We start from the raw sequence: 19061 nt of genomic DNA on the forward strand, positions 1-19061 counted from the left end.
TTACAATTATTGGTAGAGTTAGTGCTTCAGCTATCCTGAAGTAGTCCTCAGAGTAAAGCTGCTTCATGGCTTAGTGAAAACAGATTAACTTGGTATTTCTTCCCCTATTTTATAAAGGAGTACCACCCAAAATCGAAGCTCTCCCATCTGATATCAGCATTGAAGAAGGAAAAGTTCTCACACTATCCTGTGCCTTTTCGGGTGAACCTGCTCCTGAAATAACATGGTACTGCAGAGGGAGAAAAATTACCAGTCAGGACCAGCAAGGCAGATTCCACATCGAAACCAGTGAAGATCTAACCACCCTGATCATCATGGATGTCCAGAAGAACGACGGTGGACTTTATACTCTGAATTTAGGGAATGAATTTGGTACCGATTCTGCCACTGTGAATATAAATATCCGATCACCTTAGAGAGCTTAATCTGTATTATTTACACTTGTATTTTTACAAGTGATTCATATACGGACTGAAATATCTGATATGTAAATATAAAAGAAAAATATTTTTTTACCTACCTGAACGAGACAAAGTCCAGACCTATACATTATGACTTATAGTCATTATTGACCTAAGAATTTAAACCACTTTTTTCACTGACATGTACATACTGTATATAGCCGAAGTTAACGGTTATGAAGTTTTGTACCGTTTATTTTATGACATTTTGAAACGTAACTTTTGGAACTAACAGTTGGCAGGGGAAAGTTTCCTAGCAAATGACTACCCAGCTCAACATTTAACTAATTTTTGCGCCTCAACTCATTGTTGATGTCTAAGAATGCCTCAACAGGTAGAGAGGCTCCCTGTTGAAGATTACCTACACCTAAGACATGATACTGTGCACAGTATTTCATACGTGCACAAATATTTATGTTGAATCAGAAATGTAAGGCATTGGTGATGTTTGCAATTACCCTCCTGTAAGCATTGCTTTAATGTTTTACATTGCATCTGATTATGTCATAATTGTCCTACCTGACTGACAATTTCTGGACAAAGTGCAAGCGGCCAGCACTTTGTTCACCCACCGTGTACTGTTTCTGACATATTGACTGCCTGAATAGCTTTTAAAAAAGTAACATCACCTGGCCATCCCCTTAATCAACAAAGCTATTTAGGTATTCAAGTGCAGCAGCAGTACCCCATCTCGGAGGTTCTTAGGGTGCAGTGAGTGAGTTTGTGTGGTAGTATTAGACACCCAGTAGTCACTTCCAGGCAACTAAGCAATGAACCACAGTTTGAAAACAAACTGTTGCTACAACATCAAATACCAGTCTGCACTTCAATTTGCTTTAGTTCTCCTAATGTAGTATTAGAGCTTAGTAGCTGTTGAACCTCCTTGAGATAGAATTGTTCATTTGAAATAAAGCATGCTTTCTGCACCATAAAGTCTGTGACTCCTTCTTTATTTATTATGCTGCTTTTACAGTTCCTGTACTACACTACAGAAAAAGAGTTGCTGAAACAAAAGATGAGACAGAAACGCAGTTCTCCAATGTAAACCAGGGAGTTAACTGTTGACAATCCAGCCATCTGTTAGAAACAGCCTATCCACCAGCCAGCCTTGGAAAGTTACTTCAAAAAAAATGTTGCATAGGTTCCTTATTGACAAAGGATAAATTCTAGCACACGCCTAAACATTCTTACCCTGCTGTTCTTACCCTTCTGTTATTTCCAGGCTTTCCTCTACACCGTCTTGGTTTTTTGGCAGCTTCAACGTGTACAGACTAGTTGACCCTAATTGCCTGGACCAACAAGTTGTCACCTGCAGTGGGTGATTAATCAATTCTTCATCCCACAAGTCAGCTGACTTATCTGTCACAGCAAAGCCTGTCTTCACATTTGGGGAGCTGTGGGAGGGGTTGGGATATGTTATCTATGGGGAAAAGAGTATCAAGGTCAAAGGAGCAAGTCTGCTTCTAGAATTCACTCTGTAGAAAAAGCTTGAGAGCAAACACATTCACAGAAATGCAACACTTCAGGAGCTGTAAAATTCTCTGAAGTGGAGCAAGAGCATTACTTAGCAAACATGATGCCATCGCTGTGATTGTCAACATACCATTAACACAAAACAACACCACAAACAAACTCAAGTTCATCAGAGGAAATGGAGCAGATAAAATGTTTAAAAACCTATTCCAAAAAGAATCTTTTTTTTATGCTTTGCTATAACCCTATCCAGATTATGCAGGAAAGCTAAAAAATAGGGACAAAACAAGGACTAATGTAAAAACAAGGATTTCAGAAAAGCTAAGCTCTGGGTCAGGACTAAATCCAAATTTTTTGAAGTGATGGAAGCAATAATTATAAGTATGAAAGTGTTTAAGAGGGCATGTTATTTCTTCCTTAGGGAGAAAAGCTTAAAAATAATAAGTTTAAAAGGCTGTTTATTTTAATCTTTAAACCATTCAAAGAAAAAAAAAAAACAACTCAAGAAAGTTTCTAATTCTCATTTCTTTAGATGTTTAAAAACACTCCAACCAACAAACTCAACACAAGAAAAAAATGCATAGGTACAGTCTTGTTTAGCTAACAAGTAACTTGTGTACACAGGCACATAATAAAGCTAACACTAAAAACACACTAGATATTTAATTATCTCAGCAGAAAGAGGTAAGTGATAGACAGCACCTGCAGATTTAACCATGGCCCCTTCTACACAAAGGCTACTGGAAACTCAATCTCACATGGCCTCTACTGAGTCTCAAAACACTCAGTCAATGAAGAGGAAACACACTGTGCGTTGTTGTGTGTGATGGTGTTAGCCAGTTCATCCTGCCAGCACCTCTCTGGCCCAACTCTGCACAGCACTTAAAAGCAAGCACTTTCAGCAGATGAGTCACTCATGTCTAAAAATAGGATTTAAAATACTTAGGGGCTTTGCTGAAACACAGCTTGAATAGATAATGTTGCAGGCCGACCAGCTGAGCCAGTGTTTTTCCACAAGACTGCTAAGCAAATGCTAACCTAGAGTGACATTGCTGAAGTCACAACCCAAAGCTTCAATATTCCATTGCACAGAACACATCCCTAAGAATAACATTTTTCAAGACAACAGATTAAACAATCTCTGGGTGAAAAGACAAACATTTTGAATTATTTACTTATTATATCCAGGTCAAATACTGGGATTTCTAACTATATAAGCTGACATTTGCTCTCTTAGATAGACAGATCAGATCTATTGTGCTATAGGACCAAATTTATAAAAATATCTCACCACTGATATAGTGTATGAAAGCCTTTGGCACTCATGTTTCCTGAGCGCTGATGCATAAGGAAAAACTTTTTAACAAAGCTCTGTGAGCTGCTGTATAAATCCTTCTATAAAGCTATGTATTTTCCACTAACATATTACTTGTGGCAGCTTGAGAAAAATAATTTTAATGGTGGAGAGTAATAATAACACTGAGAGATTAATTTTATTGCATTTTAGCTGGTTTCCAGACATAGAAATTTCCTTTATTAAGGTATCACACCCCTTTTAAAAGTTTCTAATTTGCACCAACAGGAAGAACAGCTTACACCAGAATATTCAGTGATGGGGTGTAGCAAAACTCAAGTTGATAATCTGTGAAAATGATCTTAACAAAAACAAATAGGTGTGATTTCAATTTTTAAGTAAGGTGTAACATTTTTTACAGAAGCAACCACTGAAGTATTCCTATCTCAAAGACTGCTTTCTCTGAGGAAAAAAAGTTTAAAAAATGAAGCTGAATTACGAAGTTGAAAGACATAACATTAATTTACAGTACTTTAAAAGCCCCTGAACACTGAAATCTCAGTAGTCATAGCTCTCCAAATCACTGAATGCCTTACCATTAATTCCTTATAACTGAAGCTGGTAATTTCTAAGCATTCTATTTCTTATTATCTGATGTTAGGAACTTTAGAGATATAACTAAAGTTACTGCTTTTCATCTAAATATATGTCCCATGCTTATATTCTTTAAGTGAAGAAATTTGAGCTAGTTTCAGAAGCACGTGAGATCAAAACTACAAGTACCAACGACCTATGCTGTTGAGGCTCAGCTCTCATTCTGCACTAGCAAGAATGATACAATCAGGCATTCCTGATAAGCTCTCCCATAAATTTAGAAATTAAATATGTAAGAGCAGCCAGGCCTTTTTTAGTCTTACTTTGCATGGATCATTGTGATTCAGCCAGATAATTTTCAGAAATTATTTCTTAATTCCAGTTACCAAAAGTATGACAGCATATTATCTCCACTAATTTCACTGAAATATATTTCAGGATGTTTGGCACAGGTATCTATATAAAGTCTGATTAAATAGAAACATATGACACATATAAACATAAAGCTGAAATGATGGCTTGGTGGACCTAGAAAACCTCAAAACAGCACTGACGCAATTACATGCAAATTTTGTGCTTGGATGTGATCACAACAACTTTTGTCTTGTGGCAGTATTTAAAATTATTACTTACTACTACATTCACTGATCAGTCTCACTTTGTTTTTCCACAACATGGAGTGCAGCCTCTTTTCTTCATAGTAGGTGGAAGCAGAAAAAGGTATCTGTCATTGTGACATATAATTAACATTGCAGAAGCTGGCAGAAACCTCAGTGAAGTTTCAAAAAGCACTTCTGACAGTGTATTATTCAAGACAACACTCTCACTGCAGTATGTAGTTTACTTCTCTGAACATCTTCTTTAATACTTATTTTTACATTTGTCGTGTCATACAGAATACATTAAAGCAAACATTCAGAAAAAAAAAATGTACAAGCATGTCTGTGGCTGATATGCATATGCCAGTTTGCATGTAAACTGACAGAACTGAGCACAAATGACAGCTCTGAGCTGGTATCCACAAACCCCTTTTACAAACCATTCCATTCCACTTGAACCTGACATTTATAAAGGCCAACAGCTCATATGTTTTTCCTCAATATTTGGACCTATTTTGATTTACATAAACCAATATTCCAAAAATTCATAAGGAAAGCTCGTATTCCCATCTGTTCTTTCCAGCCTGCTTCAAATCATTTATATACACAAAAGGAAGACTAGTTAAACCAAATTAAAGATCTGATTATAAAAACAGATTTTGGTATGTGCTTGAATACAAAAAACCCTGTACATTTATTTAGCAATTGTGTAAATCAAGAATAGTAAATGGCTTGCTTCAAGTGCTCTACAGCTAAGACTTCATAGACCAAGTTCATCCCTAAACAAACACCCAAAAAATCCCCAAAAGCTTACAACGCTAATATTAACAACCTTCTTGACCAAGGTGCTAGTAGGCACTATTGTACTATACTACTCATTAATTATTAAGAGAGTCAGACTCTGACCTCACTTACAGTTAATGCAAATTTACACTGATGTAACTGAGAGCAGAATCCATCTTCTGGTGTATACCATCCTCAAATGATATAAAGGAGTTGCAAAAACAGACCCTCCCTTTTGTATAAATATGTCATAAATAAAACATATATAGATACAAATATTCATTACTACAGCAGCTTAGAACGGTCTAACATTTCAGCTCTTGTTTTTATCACACTTTGCTAAAAACACATCTTAAGTAAGCAGAGTAAATCTTAACAGCACTGTATTAATTATTTGTGATGCTACACACCCCAGAAACAATTTATGCACATTTTGAAGCTTTCAGTAGATCTTTAGACCTTTAGTAGTGAAAGTAGGTAGAAATTTTTGATGCAAAAAAGAATAAATAAATAAAAACTATTAAATATCCCATGTTTGGTACAAATACTTCATATTAAGTTATTTTTATACATTTGTTTAGAAAAATACACTAAATATTTCTACTTTCATTGCCTAAAAATAAGGACTGGATTATGTATATCCTTGTGTTTTTAAAGGCAGCAATGTCAATTACTGTCAAGCTGCTGGAGCAGAGCCATTAGTGCCCATTCCCACAGCCCTTACACTGGCAAAAAAAAGCCATTGTGGGGCTAATCACAGCTCCAGGTGGATGACCTGGTACAAATGACCAAGAGGCTCATGGCACAAGTTGCATTTTCTCCAAAAAAATGAAAACTTTTTGCTGAATTTTATAATGCTTGTTTACTAACATATCAGTCAGACCTCCACACTTTTTTTTAAAAAGAGCTGCATTTACAAATGTGGATGCTTATCCGTTAAAGCCATCATTTGTTCCAAAAAATGCACATTCAAACTGTGAAATATTAGGAAAATACTCTTGCAAATAAACTATATAAAGATAAAATACACTTCAAAGATAGTATTTACGTTATTCTATAAAGTGCAGAGAAATCCTTCTAAAAAGGGAAATAACTACTTCCTATAACAACAGTATAATTACAGCAGCTTTTGCATAGCATTATTTATAGAAAATTTAATACTTTCAGTTGCTTCAGGAGGAAAAGGATGTAAGAGTCTCTTCCGGTTCAGATCTCTCCTTTGACACTGGTTTACTTTCTTCAGGAATGGTTGATGATACCAGATCTCCATTGACAGCACCTCTAGAACAATGGGCAGATCCTATAAAGAGATCAATTAAGTATTTAATTTTCAATCCCCAAAAGTATCATCCAATCTGTCAATTATTGTATTTGTAAAGTATTTCCTAAATATAATCAATCAGAAGTCAAGTTAAAGTCTGCTAGAGAGGAGTTATAATGGAGTCAAAATGCCAGCAACATTCAGAACGATAAACCAGCGAAGAACTGACCACTAATTCAGCCCATCAAATCAGGGACTAAATTCTGATAATGACCTTTATTATTGGCAAGGATGTGCGCCTTCAGAGCTGTGCTGTTCTCTACAAAAGGCAAGAAGCCACTGAAATGAACAACCTTTCCACAATGCACTGAGTGAACTATCCCTGCAATTCACAGAAATCAAAAAAGGTAATTTTTTTGACAATAACAGGTGTAAAACAGCAATATTCCACATCACTTACCATATAACCATTCATGTGAACAAACATCCCTTTTCTAGATAAGTCCTAATTTTATCTTGCCAGTAATCCCACTGTTCTCAATATAACTACTCCATCTGCAAGATCATTTGTAATATCAACGGAAGCCAGCCCAAGTCAACCAGGTAACAAACTATCCAAGTGCTCTGATTTATAATATAGGAATCTTACAAATAAAACATTTTTCTTCATGCCAATGTCAGTGCTGCTCTAAACAAGGAAGTAAATTGTACTGAAAGATACAAAAACTCCCTCGCTTTCAAACTTACTCTGAGACTCTTCAGAAGGTGTATCACTGTAAGATTCTGTATCCGAGTATGTTCTTCTGCGACGCTGAGAAAATCGGTGAAGAGATGAACCTGGTTCTTTTACAGAGTGACTAATCCTACAAAGGAAGTGAGATCTATTAGCAAGGAAAATCTATAACAACCCACACAAATTTTATATACTTTAAATTTGAAATAATTTTGGTTATTTCCCACCCAATCAATTTTATATACTTTTAATTGGAAATAACTTTGGCGCTCAGATTAAATTGTCAGTATTAATGCTTTTTTGCTAGTCTACCATAGCAGACTAAAAAAAGGACAGTCAACAATCTTAGTTTCACAACTACAAAGCCTGAAAGTGGAAATAAAAATGAAGAAAATAATTTCAGAAACTGAAATACTGACTGAAAAATAATGTTAGCATTTCAAGCTCTAATTTCATGAACTTGCCAAAACAAGCCATTCACATAAAGCTTCTAGCATGATGAAATTTTGGTACTGTATTAAAAATAGCAGCTGCCACCAGTAGCTGATAATCTGTACCTTTTGTTTTTAAAATTAGATCAATTTATCATTTTTAATTTTTTCTCCACGCAAACAATTCATCTCATATTTTGATTTTAATGCCACCAAGTTCAGGGAGGTCTTTTGACACAAGAAAAAAACTTAAGGAAACAGAAAATTACCTTTCTGAATAGCAAGGACCAGGGTGGCTAATGGAACGCTTCATCTAGGGGAAAAAAAATTCCAAAGAACAAACAACACCAAAAACGTCACAAGCTACTCAGAAGAATGATATGGATATCTACATTACCTTGCTTTATTTACAGTCTTTACAAAGAGAGACTGCAATATTTTTTTTTAAAAAAAGCAACCACTCTCGGTTAAAAATCTGATTAAACTATATGAAAATAGATGGATTACCATCAATATTAAAAGTTTTACACATTCACACAGGAAATAGTTTACTACAAAAAGATGCTACCTCCTGTCTGTAGAATTCATTCCCTCTTTCCCTGAAGCTCCTCAAGGAGCCATTGTTAATTGCTATGATATACAGAAGTATCAAGACATTTTTTCCTTTACCAAATGGAAGTTCAAATTCCTCATCACACAATAAAGCCAAATTATGCCTCTTGATTCCTTGTGGTTTCTCTGCTATTACTGTCAAATCTCTATGTATATCAAAGAAAGTTACTATTTTAAATCATAATGATCAGCTTTGTAAGTAAAGTGATTGAAGATAAAGAGATGAGAGATCCATATGGAAAGAAAGAGGTTCCCACAACAATATTGCACAATACAGCTCATCTTGGAATACATACACAGAACTGAGAAAGCATTTGATTCCCCATACATTGTTCCTCTAAGGGAATTAATTAATAGTGAATAGTTATGCAAGAAATATCTTTATCACGATATATCTTTTTGTTAAATAAGGAAATGATATATTAATAAAAAATCTTAAATTACATACACTGAAACATATGCTATCTTGCTAAAGTGCTTCAAGTCACAAACCACTTGAGCAAGAGGTGAAGTTATGTGATTTTTATTATCCGTGTATAGTTAGTACTCTAAAAAACCAAACAGTTGAACTGAGGAAAAGTTAAACCTCATTAATTTATGAGATACCTCATTACAGGGCCTTGACATGTATGATAAACTACTCTGATGATGTAAAGGCTAGCAAACTGCAAAGCAAAAGACTGAGAACAGAAAACTGATCTATATTTGGGACCAGTACTGACTTATAACTCAGTCAAGATTTCAGCTGTGGACATCATAGTATGTTACAATAGCACAGCGTTCTGCCACTCCTCCCCCCAGTCTAACCACCAGGATGACACTTAGAAAAGATAATATTTCAAAATGTCAAAACCATTTGAATAGGTGATGGTGACACAGGAGAAACCAAGGGATCAGGGTGAGGCAGCTGGAACATTTCTGGCTTAAACTTGGCATTAGCAATCTTCACACATTCTTCAAGTGTTGTGATAAATGTATTACATGTGGCACTAAGCAAGGAAGAGGCTTCATTCATGTTCTGAAAGTAAATGAAAGCACAAGCATAAGCAAGGAAAAAAATAAAATATTCAAATACAACTTTCCTCCAGCACCTCTCCCAGACACACTAATCTCCCTCATTACCATTAAGAATTTATATTTCCCATTTTTTTAATCAAATGTATGCCTTACCATAAGGCCAATTTAAGAAAACACATGTGACAGCATTGCAATTTCTTTCTGACATCTGAATTTCTTTAAGGTACCAGCCAACAATGCCTTACTGCAAAGCTTGTCTCAGAGTGACTAACTGGTATCAGAAGATCATTCAGTGAAACAAATGAATTGCAGCAGAAGGTGTGAACAGTTTTATCACTCTAGAGCAAGGAGCTGCAGGTCCATTTCACCTTGAAAACTTGCTCTGTTTTGACTAAGTGCCAACCCCTACCTTTGCACTAAAGAACCAACAACATTGTTCACATGCTGCTCAAGAGTGCAAAGAATGAAGTCATTCACAGTTTCCAGTCCTTTCATTCAAAAGCAGGAATACATTCTAACATTGTACTTGTGCACATTCAGAGACAGATATCTACACGGCATGTTTCCAATGCCTGGAACACTAGCTTTCACTGATAAGAAAATGGAATACCATCCCACAGAAGAAAGTAAGAATGGACAAATTAAGATTGTTTCAACTACTTGAACAGAGATGCAAAACAAGACAAAATATGTATTTCTCATATGATAGCTCTACTGGCCTTTCAACCAAATGGCTCAGGAACACAATTGGTTCCTAACACCTGGGACAATTACAGTTAAACCATCCAGGTACTTTACACACAGAAAATCGCTATTAGTACATCCACATACAAGCATTTGAAAATTGACATCAACACTGGGGAGATGAATAAGGTTTAAGACAACAACAGTAACTTGTTGTGAGGTATTATATAATGGAATGAAAAGCAATTCTAGAATTGTGCACCTCAATGCTGGGAGGAGAGCGAGTCTCATCATGGTGAACAAATTCTTGTATGGTATGAACTTGCTGCATCAAAAGATCACAGTAGAGACGAAGTTCAGACATTTTGGTTTTAAGAGATTCATTGGTCTCACTTATTTCTATGGAAAAAAATGGAAATATCAATTTATTGCATACAATGTACATACACATTATAATATTTAAGCACTTTTCACTTAAAGATCAATTTAAAAATCCACTTAAACCTCCACTTGATTTTGAGGAAAACTGGATTCTGCAATGAATCAAGAATTACACTTGAAGCAAACAATACTTTTGGATAACTGGTGCTAATTTAATTGCTATTATGAAAAAGACACATTATCAGGAAAAATAAAATTGAAATCTTTCTTGGCTGCTATGTAATGTTGAAAAAAATAATGGATAAAACTTATGTCACCCACCAGAATGGCTGGAAACAGCTACATTCACATTTCAAGAGAAATTATGGAAAAAGTAATAGTTACTATAAAGAGTTAATATAATATCAGAAATGAAATGTCTTCACAACAACTACAAACAATATGTTTATTCTAGTGACAACAACACCTTGTAGCATTTCAGCTTCTTCAGATACAAGAGATCAATGCAGGTGACTTCTAACTCTAACACTGAGGGGGAATTTACCATAGTGACAACTACAAATAATTACAATTTATATTAAAAGACTTTGCACCACAACATTTATACTATGATTATTGGAAGAAGTGTTACGTAGTAACTAGTTACTCTAGGTAACATACATACCTTTTTCTTTTTTTGTTCTGGTATCTGCTAAACAGGCTTTGGCACTCCCCAGTGCCACCAGCCATCTTTGCCTTTCAGCTGCATTAACTGCTTTCATATAGAAATGCTGCTCCCCTGGGATGATTAGCTCCATTCTTGTGTTGTCTGTTGCATGAACTTGTGATAGAAGAGAAAAAAAAATTGAAATAATAACCTCAACTGAGTAACAATCATTTATTAAATACTGCTCAAAGTGTTTTAAAATGCTTATGATAATCCCACAGTAATACAGTAAATCACAAAGCACCACTGTTAAGTAAGGAAAAGCCCAAAGCTGCTCAGCCTTTCTCCCCCTTTCTCCCCCTTTTCTTCACCAAAAGAACAAAATAACAAGCAGAATCAAGTGGAATGGCAAAAAGAAAAAAAATTTTAAAAGTGATCCTCCCCTCTTTACATTTCACTGATTTCATCTACACTAAAGAAATACTAACAAAATGGAGTTACCACGTGAAAAATTGATTGGGCCACTTGGTGGGCCATGTAAAATAAGTTCCACTTTTTAATATGAAAGTACCCACATCACAAGCTGAGTCACCTGTGAGGATCTGGAAAAAAGTCATAGTCAACAACAATGGGAAGCTAGAAAACACCTTGCTATTAGCCAAGGAGGCTGACCTACAGTTAGGAATACTCTACAAACTAAACTCTTACTTCAGAACAAACCATTCACTTACTGTCTGAAATACACCCATCACCTGTGCATGTGTGCAGCTGCTAACAGTGACAAAAGTGAAAATTACTCAGGAAACCAAAAGACTAAACACTTCTGGTTTAAAAGAATCACCACTTTTGGATCACAGCTGCTGCTCTTCTGGAACACTGGCTTTCATGATGCAGTCTCTATCCCTGCTCATAATAGGAAAAAGCAGTAGAACTAAGCAGCTAGCTGACATAACTTTAAGCATGAACCATGTGCACATAACTATTAAAAACAAAAAGTAACAAATGGTGTGTTCTAAATCTCAACACAGAACTCTATTATCATACATTAATAATTATTATTTGTGCTAATGAATATTATTAATATTAATAATATTGATTATTAATATCTGTGATAATTCATTATTATCTATGAACTATGAAGCTGACACACTGGACTAGAGGTAAACAAAAACAGAGGAGGAAAAACATGTGATGCAAAAACGTATGGTTGGTGATCTTCTCTATTTCCATGGCAGCTAAAATTTTCTCAAGCAGAAATCTATTAATTCTTACCTTTTATTTCACACACAGCCATCTTTATACTTCCTTTGCTGCCTTTGCAAACATCATCCTGGGAATCATAGTATGACAATATCCCATTGTCTAAAACAAACCACCGAGGCTGCCAACCTAGGGAGACCAAAAATGTGAAAGTTTAGTCTAATTCCTAAATTGTAAATAAAATTAATCTATTTGGCTGATAAAACATTAACAAAAGAGTATAAAAGAGGCAAACAAAAGAGGCAAACATTAAATTACTCTTGTAACACACCAGGAAGTAATCAATCTGTGCAGTCTGAAGACCAAAGCCACTCAATAACCAGACTACTGTTATATGGAAGCCTAAGGAAGGGTTCTGAAGTTCCCTGGTTTAGAGGACTACTGGCTTCCAGCAGAAGTTAGCTGAATGCTAACAGTCCATGGTATGTATAGCATTCACAGCTACTGTTGAGTATTTGCTTATTTAATAACATACTTAAAGAGGCGCAAACACCACAAGAGTTCATTGCCTTTATCCATTTATCTTTTGCTACAGTAACGTTTTCACTAATGTACGTGAAAGTGACAACTTTCATTGTTTTGGAACCAACTTTGTGCTCATTCTTTCTCTCATAACCACAACCTTTCCTCTATGTGTTTTCTCTATAGTTACTGTGAAGAGGAGACAAAGACATCAAATATCTATCTAATTACAGTACAACTGCTCCCTTTTACAAGAAGAGCAATTATGTATCTGTGGACACATAATTGCTCTGAAAAATTCAAGATTACACTCTGTACACTTCATTTCACAGCACATCCATACAATCCTCACAACGTGGCCCACATTTTATAATCCCTGAGAACCAAGTTTCACACCACTTCACACTCACAACCTGCATATGCTGAAACAGAATTCCGCATATGAAGTGCTGAAGAACCAGAGGGCAGAGAAAATACTGCCACAGCAGTGTAATAAGAGGCACGATAAAGCATGACCCAATGCTGATCTGTTTGGGAGAGACAATTAGCCCTATCACAGTGGCAGATGAGAAATGCTTCACCTTGACACCAGTGCCGGCCCTCTGCCTGCCCCAGAGGGAGATGGTGTCTCTATTACAGCAGAGGATCAGTCAAAGACAACAAGGCAAATGCTGATATTCGGTGCAGAACTTTTTGGCTGCAGCGTCTCCAAAAACGCATTTAACGAAACTGATGTTCATCATGCGCTTTCCAGGCTGGGACACAGGCGCTCGCTGTCCCACTGAGAGTCTCTAACTAACTCGGCAAGGCGCAATCCAGGCGGCGAGAGGGTCTCGGCAGAAGGCCAGGGCCGAGCACAGCTCCGTGCGGCTGCCGGGGCAGTGGGTTTACCCGGCCCGGCCCGGCCGCCGCCCGCACCGGGCGAGAGCGAGGAGCGCTGCCCCCCTCGGCCCGGCCCCGGAGCCGGCTCCAGGCCACCGCCGCCCCAGGGCCGCCTCCGTGGCGACGCTCGGCTGCTCTCCGGGGCTTATCTCCGAGCACCAATGTCTCAGCCAACGCGTTATCGACAGCTCCGGCCGGCCGCAGCACGCCGGGACCCCCCGAGGATCAGCAGCAGCAACAGCAGCGGCGCATCACGGCCGGAGCCGAGCCGAGCCCCAACCGCCGCCCCCCGGGCCCGGCCCCCGCGCCTACCCGCTAGATAGTTGGTCCACTTGTACAGGACCCCCTCCATCGCTCAGAGCCCGGCGCCGGGCCGCATCCTCCTGCTCCGCTGCGGGGAACGGGCGGCCGCGGCCGCCGCGGGGATGGCGCTCCCCTCCCGGCCCCACCGCTGCCTCCCCCGCGCGGAGGCGGAGCCGCTCAGCTCAGGCGCGGCGGCCGCGGCGGCTCCGGCGGCGCCGCCCGCCCCGCGGGGCGCTCTGCGTCCCCCATGCGCGCCCGGCCGCGCTCCCGGCCCCGCCGCCCCGCGGCCGCTTCCGACGTCCCTTCCACTTCCTGAGCGGAGAGGGCGGCCCGAAGAATCGCCCGCCCCGCGGCCGCTGCCGGGGTCGGGCTCGTCCCCACGTCCGGCGCGGCTGAGGCGGAGCGGCGGTGCGGGCTCGGCCCCCGCCCCTCGGCGCGGCGGGGACAGTGCCACGCCGGCGGCCGCCTCGCAGCGACATGGGCCGAGGGCTGACCCTGCTCCTGCTGCCGCTGGCGCTGCTGGCGGCCCCGGCGCGGGCCGAGGGCGGCACGGCGGCAGCGGAGGAGGTTAAGATAGAGGTGCTGCACCTCCCCGAGACCTGCAGCCCGAAGAGCAAGAAGGGCGACCTGCTGAACGCGCACTATGACGGATTCCTGGCCAGCGACGGATCCAAGTTTTACTGCAGGTGAGCCCCGTGGCACCGGGCCGGAGGACGCGCGGAGGGCCCTGCCCGGCGGGTGCTTGGCACAGCCGCTCCGCTCCCCCGAACAAGCGGGGCTTGGGGCCCTCCCGGAGTGGGCACAGCTCGGGGCCCGTGCTGACCACACCAGCAATAACACTTCACTTTTCCTCAGCCGAGTGTTGAAGGATGCAGTTTCCCTAGAGTCAAACAAGGCAGTGCCTAGGAGTCCTAGGGTCCCTAGGGAGAAACTTCGAGAGCCTGTAGCCCATACCCCGTACGGAGCCCCCTTTGTCAGAGTGGAAAAAAAAACCAACATTATGTTGATACTTGCCGTGTTCTGTGCTGTAACCTGTGCAGAAGAACTCGAGCTGGGAGGAGGAGCTCGTGGTAGGAATGCACTCTGACAATTTTAGGCAGAAACTTTTATGTAGCATCCACTTCCACATAGTTGGCACTGTGCAGTGCAACCACATTATTATATTGGTCGTTTGCAGCCTTTTTGCCTCGTGCCTGTTGCTGTTTCCCTTCTTGATTTGTTGTGCCGCCCATTTTACCGCAAAGTTATCATTTCATCTTTTTGACTTTGCCTCATCCATCTATCCTCAGGCAATAGCTTAGCTCATTACAAAATCTTGATCCATTCCCCCACTTGTATAATTTAAGAAAAAAAACTCAGTATATAGGATAATTCTACATTTAACAGCATCATTTAAGTTGCATTTCTTTGCCTGTTGAAGTGGCTGACTGGTACACAGAGCGTTGTTCTCTGGATGTTTTGCTCAGTTGCTGTTTGGTGTAGTGCCCACACTGGCGAGGCCTCGTGTGACCAGAAGCTGCCTCAAGCACTGGCTGCCTGAGCTGGCCAGAGGGGTAGGTGAGCACACAGTACTGCAGCCAGCATTGCCAGGTTCCCCCAGCACACACCTGCACTCCCAGTCCCATCCCATCCTACAGTGTTGTGAGCTACTGAGAACATTTTCACTTTCCAGTGCTCCCCACTTGGAGACTTCCTGCAGTGGCACCTTGTTTGTGGCCTGCAGCGTGCATGGTCAGGAAGATTGGATGTTTTTATAGGAAGTTCAAAAACGAGCTTTTGATTTTTTTTAAAAAAAGGTTTACGCTTACATATATCAAAATCTCACCTTAAATTACAAATGTAGCAGAAAAAGTATTTATACTTTGTATTCTTGCACTCTTAACATTCTTATGTCCTAATAATCTATGTTCTTACTAGCTGCAACTAAAAGTTATATTTATGATAAAAATATTATGTTAATATTACTCATACACAATTTTTTTTCATAGTCGGACGCAAAATGAAGGTCATCCAAAATGGTTTGTTCTGGGTGTTGGACAAGTCATAAAAGGCTTAGATATTGCTATGATGAACATGTGTCCTGGAGAAAAACGGAAAGTGACAATTCCTCCGTCATTAGCATACGGACAGCAAGGATATGGTAAAAGTTCTAACTATAAACTTTGTCCTTCCTGTGTTTTTTACCCTTTGAAACATACAATACATAGTATTGTAAATGTCTGTGAGAACTGGTGCTCCTGTTTGGAGGCAGTGCAGCTGTGCAGCCCCTGCTCATTGCTGTGCAGTTTAGATAGTCCTGACACAGACCCACACCCAGGCCTTGCAGTTCCCATTTGAACTCAGTCCATGCCACCCAATGTGTTTTCCCAAGTATTGCCATAGTGTGAAGCAAAAGGAAGATTCCCATGAGCAATATCAGCATTATTGTGTTAAAATATGAAATTCCAGTCACATTTCATTTTATTATTTGACTGCTACCTGTTTAGCCTTCTAATGAAAATCTACATCTTCTGAGTAAAATGGAATATAATGCAGTGCAATTAATCTAAATAGAAATAATTTGCTTAAAATACTGCTTACATTCTGAATAGTTAATGGCTCTCATTATCACATTACACGGTAATTGCAACAGTGCAGTGCATGAAATCTGATTTGAATGTAAGATAATTCAGTGTGCAGATTACTTAAAAAAGTTCCAGTACAAGTTTTATGCAGTGTTTGAGCACTCAAATGTAGATAAATTCAGCTCTGACCTGGGTGTAGGAGTTTCAATGAATGCTCCTTTTTATTCACCAGAGCATTGGTGCTCTGCTCTATAATAATATTTTGGTATTGATGTGTCAGAATTCAATGCATCAGTTTTGTCTTTAATACAATTTCATACAAAAAGGAAAAGCACTGATACAAATAAAAACTGTTCTTTAATACTAGTGTTAACTGTTCCAGGTAGCACTTGAAGGAAGAAGTAGTATTTTCCTACAGCACACCTGTCCTCTGTCTCAGCATATTCCTGCATGCTGGGGAAGATACCTGCCTAATCTTGATTAAAAAAAGATGCATGTGACTTTCTAAATCTTTACATGTCTTTCCTTTGTTGGTATGTATATTTGTAAACTGCTGGCACTGAATTCTAGTATTGTATCTTTCTTTTATAAGGTATATTTAAATCTTGATTTATATTCAGATGTATTTAATACTACTTTTCTAAAGCATGGAAAGTTAAAACCTTTTGAACTCTGTTATTTTTGCTATGGCTACTTTAGATGAGTAGTCTGATAGTTTTCTTTATCTTCTGTTTACAAACAGTGTAGATTCTTTAGCTTTTCTTCAGTTTATGAAGGATGGACACAAGCTCAAAATTCTGAGGTTACAGTGTCATGCTCACTGGCTTTGGCAGCTTGCATGTTTACATTTTAATTTTACACTGCATGATTTTTTATGCTATTTAGGCACTATTTTAGACTGCATTGGTTTGTTGCTGTCTCTTTTCAGTTCCCTTTTTTTGCCAGATGCACAATACATGGACCTGTGTTTGTAGGCAGTGCTGGTTTTACATCAGGTGGCAGAAAATGCTTTGATCCAGGAACAAAGAATTCTAACAGTTATTTTCTTAATTCAGAGGCCAAAGTATTCCAGTAGTTTGAAGCTTCTGTGGGGATTTTTAGCAAGTCAGATGACTTACATGCTGTTGCTGCTTTTTGAGATGTACATTTTAAACAGCATACATGTTTTATATATAATATTATTTTACATTATTTTACATAAAGTACCTTTTACCATACCTGTGAATTTATCATATATGTGATCTCTGCCTGCAGTGTCTGATTCCTTAAACACTTTTTTTCTTTTATTCATAGCACAGGGTAAGATTCCACCCAATGCAACACTGATCTTTGAGATTGAACTTTATGCAGTAAATAAAGGACCTCGTAGTGTTGAGGCATTTAATCAAATAGACAAAGACGGTGACAAGAAGCTCTCTGAACTTGAGGTAATACGATACAAATAATTTGAAACAAATAATTTCTAAAACTATAGGTGTGGCTGCATCAGTTTTATCTTTACCTGAGCTCTCTCTGCTGCAGCTGATCACCTAAGGTTTCTGTGTGTTTACACAAACTACACTGTGCTGTAGTTTGCTGAAATTTGCTTTAATACATTAGTAAGTCTCACACTTCTGTAGACAAGCCATAGATGTGTCTGCACTGAAATCACAGTACATTACTTGTATACTTCCAGTGTCCTTGAAGATACCTAGATTGAGTACTGACATAAAAGTCACAATGATTTGACTTTTTTCTTTTGTTCTAGATAAGCCAGTATTTGAAAGAAGAATTTGCAAGAGATGGCAAAAAACGTCATCCTTCTGCCCATGATGAAATCTTAGCTGATATATTTAAGAAGAATGACCATGATAGAGATGGCTTCATATCAGCAAAGGAGTACAATGTCTACCAGCATGATGAACTCTAAGTACTTAAAAAAATCTTTGGCTGTCTTCTGCACACTGAATTCTAAATAATAATACTTTGTCACATAATTTTTGTATTTTTTTTATAGTGGGATCTTTTTGTATCTCTTAAGGTGACTGTAAAAATCTTATTTTTAACATTCAGCTAATAAAACGTGTCAGATGTTTCAAAAGAAAGAAATAAAATTGAGGTACACCATGATCTAATATTTGTGGTTCTTAAAACATGTTCCGATCTGCAGTATTGCTCACACTGAGCAATACTGAGCTCAGTATTGAGCACACAAAAGTTACAGTAATCTTTGACATAGCTGGAATATAACTGCTGAACACTTCTAAATCCCCTCTAAAATAAAAAAGGAAAATCTCAATCCCCTGTGAAATAAAAAGGGAATCCCAGGAATATAACTCTTAGACCCCTGCAGGCTCCAGGCCTAGCTTCTTGAGGAAAGGCAATTTGCAGCAGTTCACTATAAAAGGCCTTAAAATCGGCCAACTCTGTTTATGGAATGTTAAGATAAAAACAAAAATGTTTTTAAAACAAAATAACCTCTTGGATGTAATATTAACAAGAAGAATTTGGTGTTGAAGAAAAAGCAGTATTTTGAGTGAGTGTTGACTTAGAAAAATCATGATGTTAGCCAGTTTATTCAGCAGCACCAAGTTAAAAATCTACACGATCATAATTTAATTGAATGAGGTTGAAGATGATGG

The 19061-nt window shown here is 38.8% G+C and overlaps 3 protein-coding genes across 3 annotated transcripts in view; 2 read left to right on the forward strand and 1 right to left on the reverse strand.

The window, feature by feature from the left end:
• The window catches only part of TTN (titin), a 235893-nt gene extending 234508 nt beyond the window's left edge, over positions 1-1385 (forward strand). Inside the window, exon 258 of the mRNA XM_058028137.1 lies at positions 118-1385. Within this exon, the coding sequence (XP_057884120.1) occupies positions 118-416 (299 nt within the window). The 3' untranslated portion in view covers positions 417-1385. The remainder of the gene's footprint in view (positions 1-117) is intronic.
• Positions 1386-4236: 2851 nt separating this feature from the next.
• On the reverse strand, positions 4237-14023 carry PLEKHA3 (pleckstrin homology domain containing A3). The gene is made up of 8 exons (XM_058028308.1): positions 13886-14023; positions 12242-12358; positions 10988-11143; positions 10205-10341; positions 9095-9259; positions 7899-7942; positions 7213-7328; positions 4237-6504 (listed from the first exon to the last, which is right to left on the reverse strand). Exons 1-8 carry the CDS (start codon positions 13923-13925, stop codon positions 6377-6379), a joined length of 903 nt encoding a protein of 300 aa, XP_057884291.1. The 5' UTR covers positions 13926-14023; the 3' UTR covers positions 4237-6376.
• A 330-nt stretch (positions 14024-14353) lies between these two features.
• On the forward strand, positions 14354-18549 carry FKBP7 (FKBP prolyl isomerase 7). The gene is made up of 4 exons (XM_058028014.1): positions 14354-14562; positions 15865-16016; positions 17734-17867; positions 18188-18549. The coding sequence occupies exons 1-4, from the start codon at positions 14354-14356 to the stop codon at positions 18347-18349; spliced, it is 657 nt and encodes a 218-aa protein (XP_057883997.1). The 3' UTR covers positions 18350-18549.
• Positions 18550-19061: the final 512 nt, after the last annotated feature.

This window comes from Melospiza georgiana, chromosome 7 (genome assembly GCF_028018845.1).
Source record: "Melospiza georgiana isolate bMelGeo1 chromosome 7, bMelGeo1.pri, whole genome shotgun sequence".
Taxonomy (NCBI): domain Eukaryota; kingdom Metazoa; phylum Chordata; class Aves; order Passeriformes; family Passerellidae; genus Melospiza; species Melospiza georgiana.

Bases quoted from the DNA above. Each gene is read 5' to 3' on its own strand.
- PLEKHA3 (XM_058028308.1), bottom strand. From the start codon at position 13,925: ATGGAGGGGGTCCTGTACAAGTGGACCAACTATCTAGCGG. The intron at 7,943-9,094 runs GTTTTGACATTT...TTTTTCCCCTAG, and splicing joins CACCATCACCTATTCAAATG to ATGAAGCGTTCCATTAGCCA. The intron at 6,505-7,212 runs GTAAGTTTGAAA...ATCTCTTTATAG, and splicing joins ACCTTCTGAAGAGTCTCAGA to GATCTGCCCATTGTTCTAGA.
- FKBP7 (XM_058028014.1), top strand. From the start codon at position 14,354: ATGGGCCGAGGGCTGACCCTGCTCCTGCTGCCGCTGGCGCTGCTGGCG. The intron at 14,563-15,864 runs GTGAGCCCCGTG...TTTTTTTCATAG, and splicing joins GGATCCAAGTTTTACTGCAG to TCGGACGCAAAATGAAGGTC. The intron at 16,017-17,733 runs GTAAAAGTTCTA...TTTTATTCATAG, and splicing joins ATACGGACAGCAAGGATATG to CACAGGGTAAGATTCCACCC.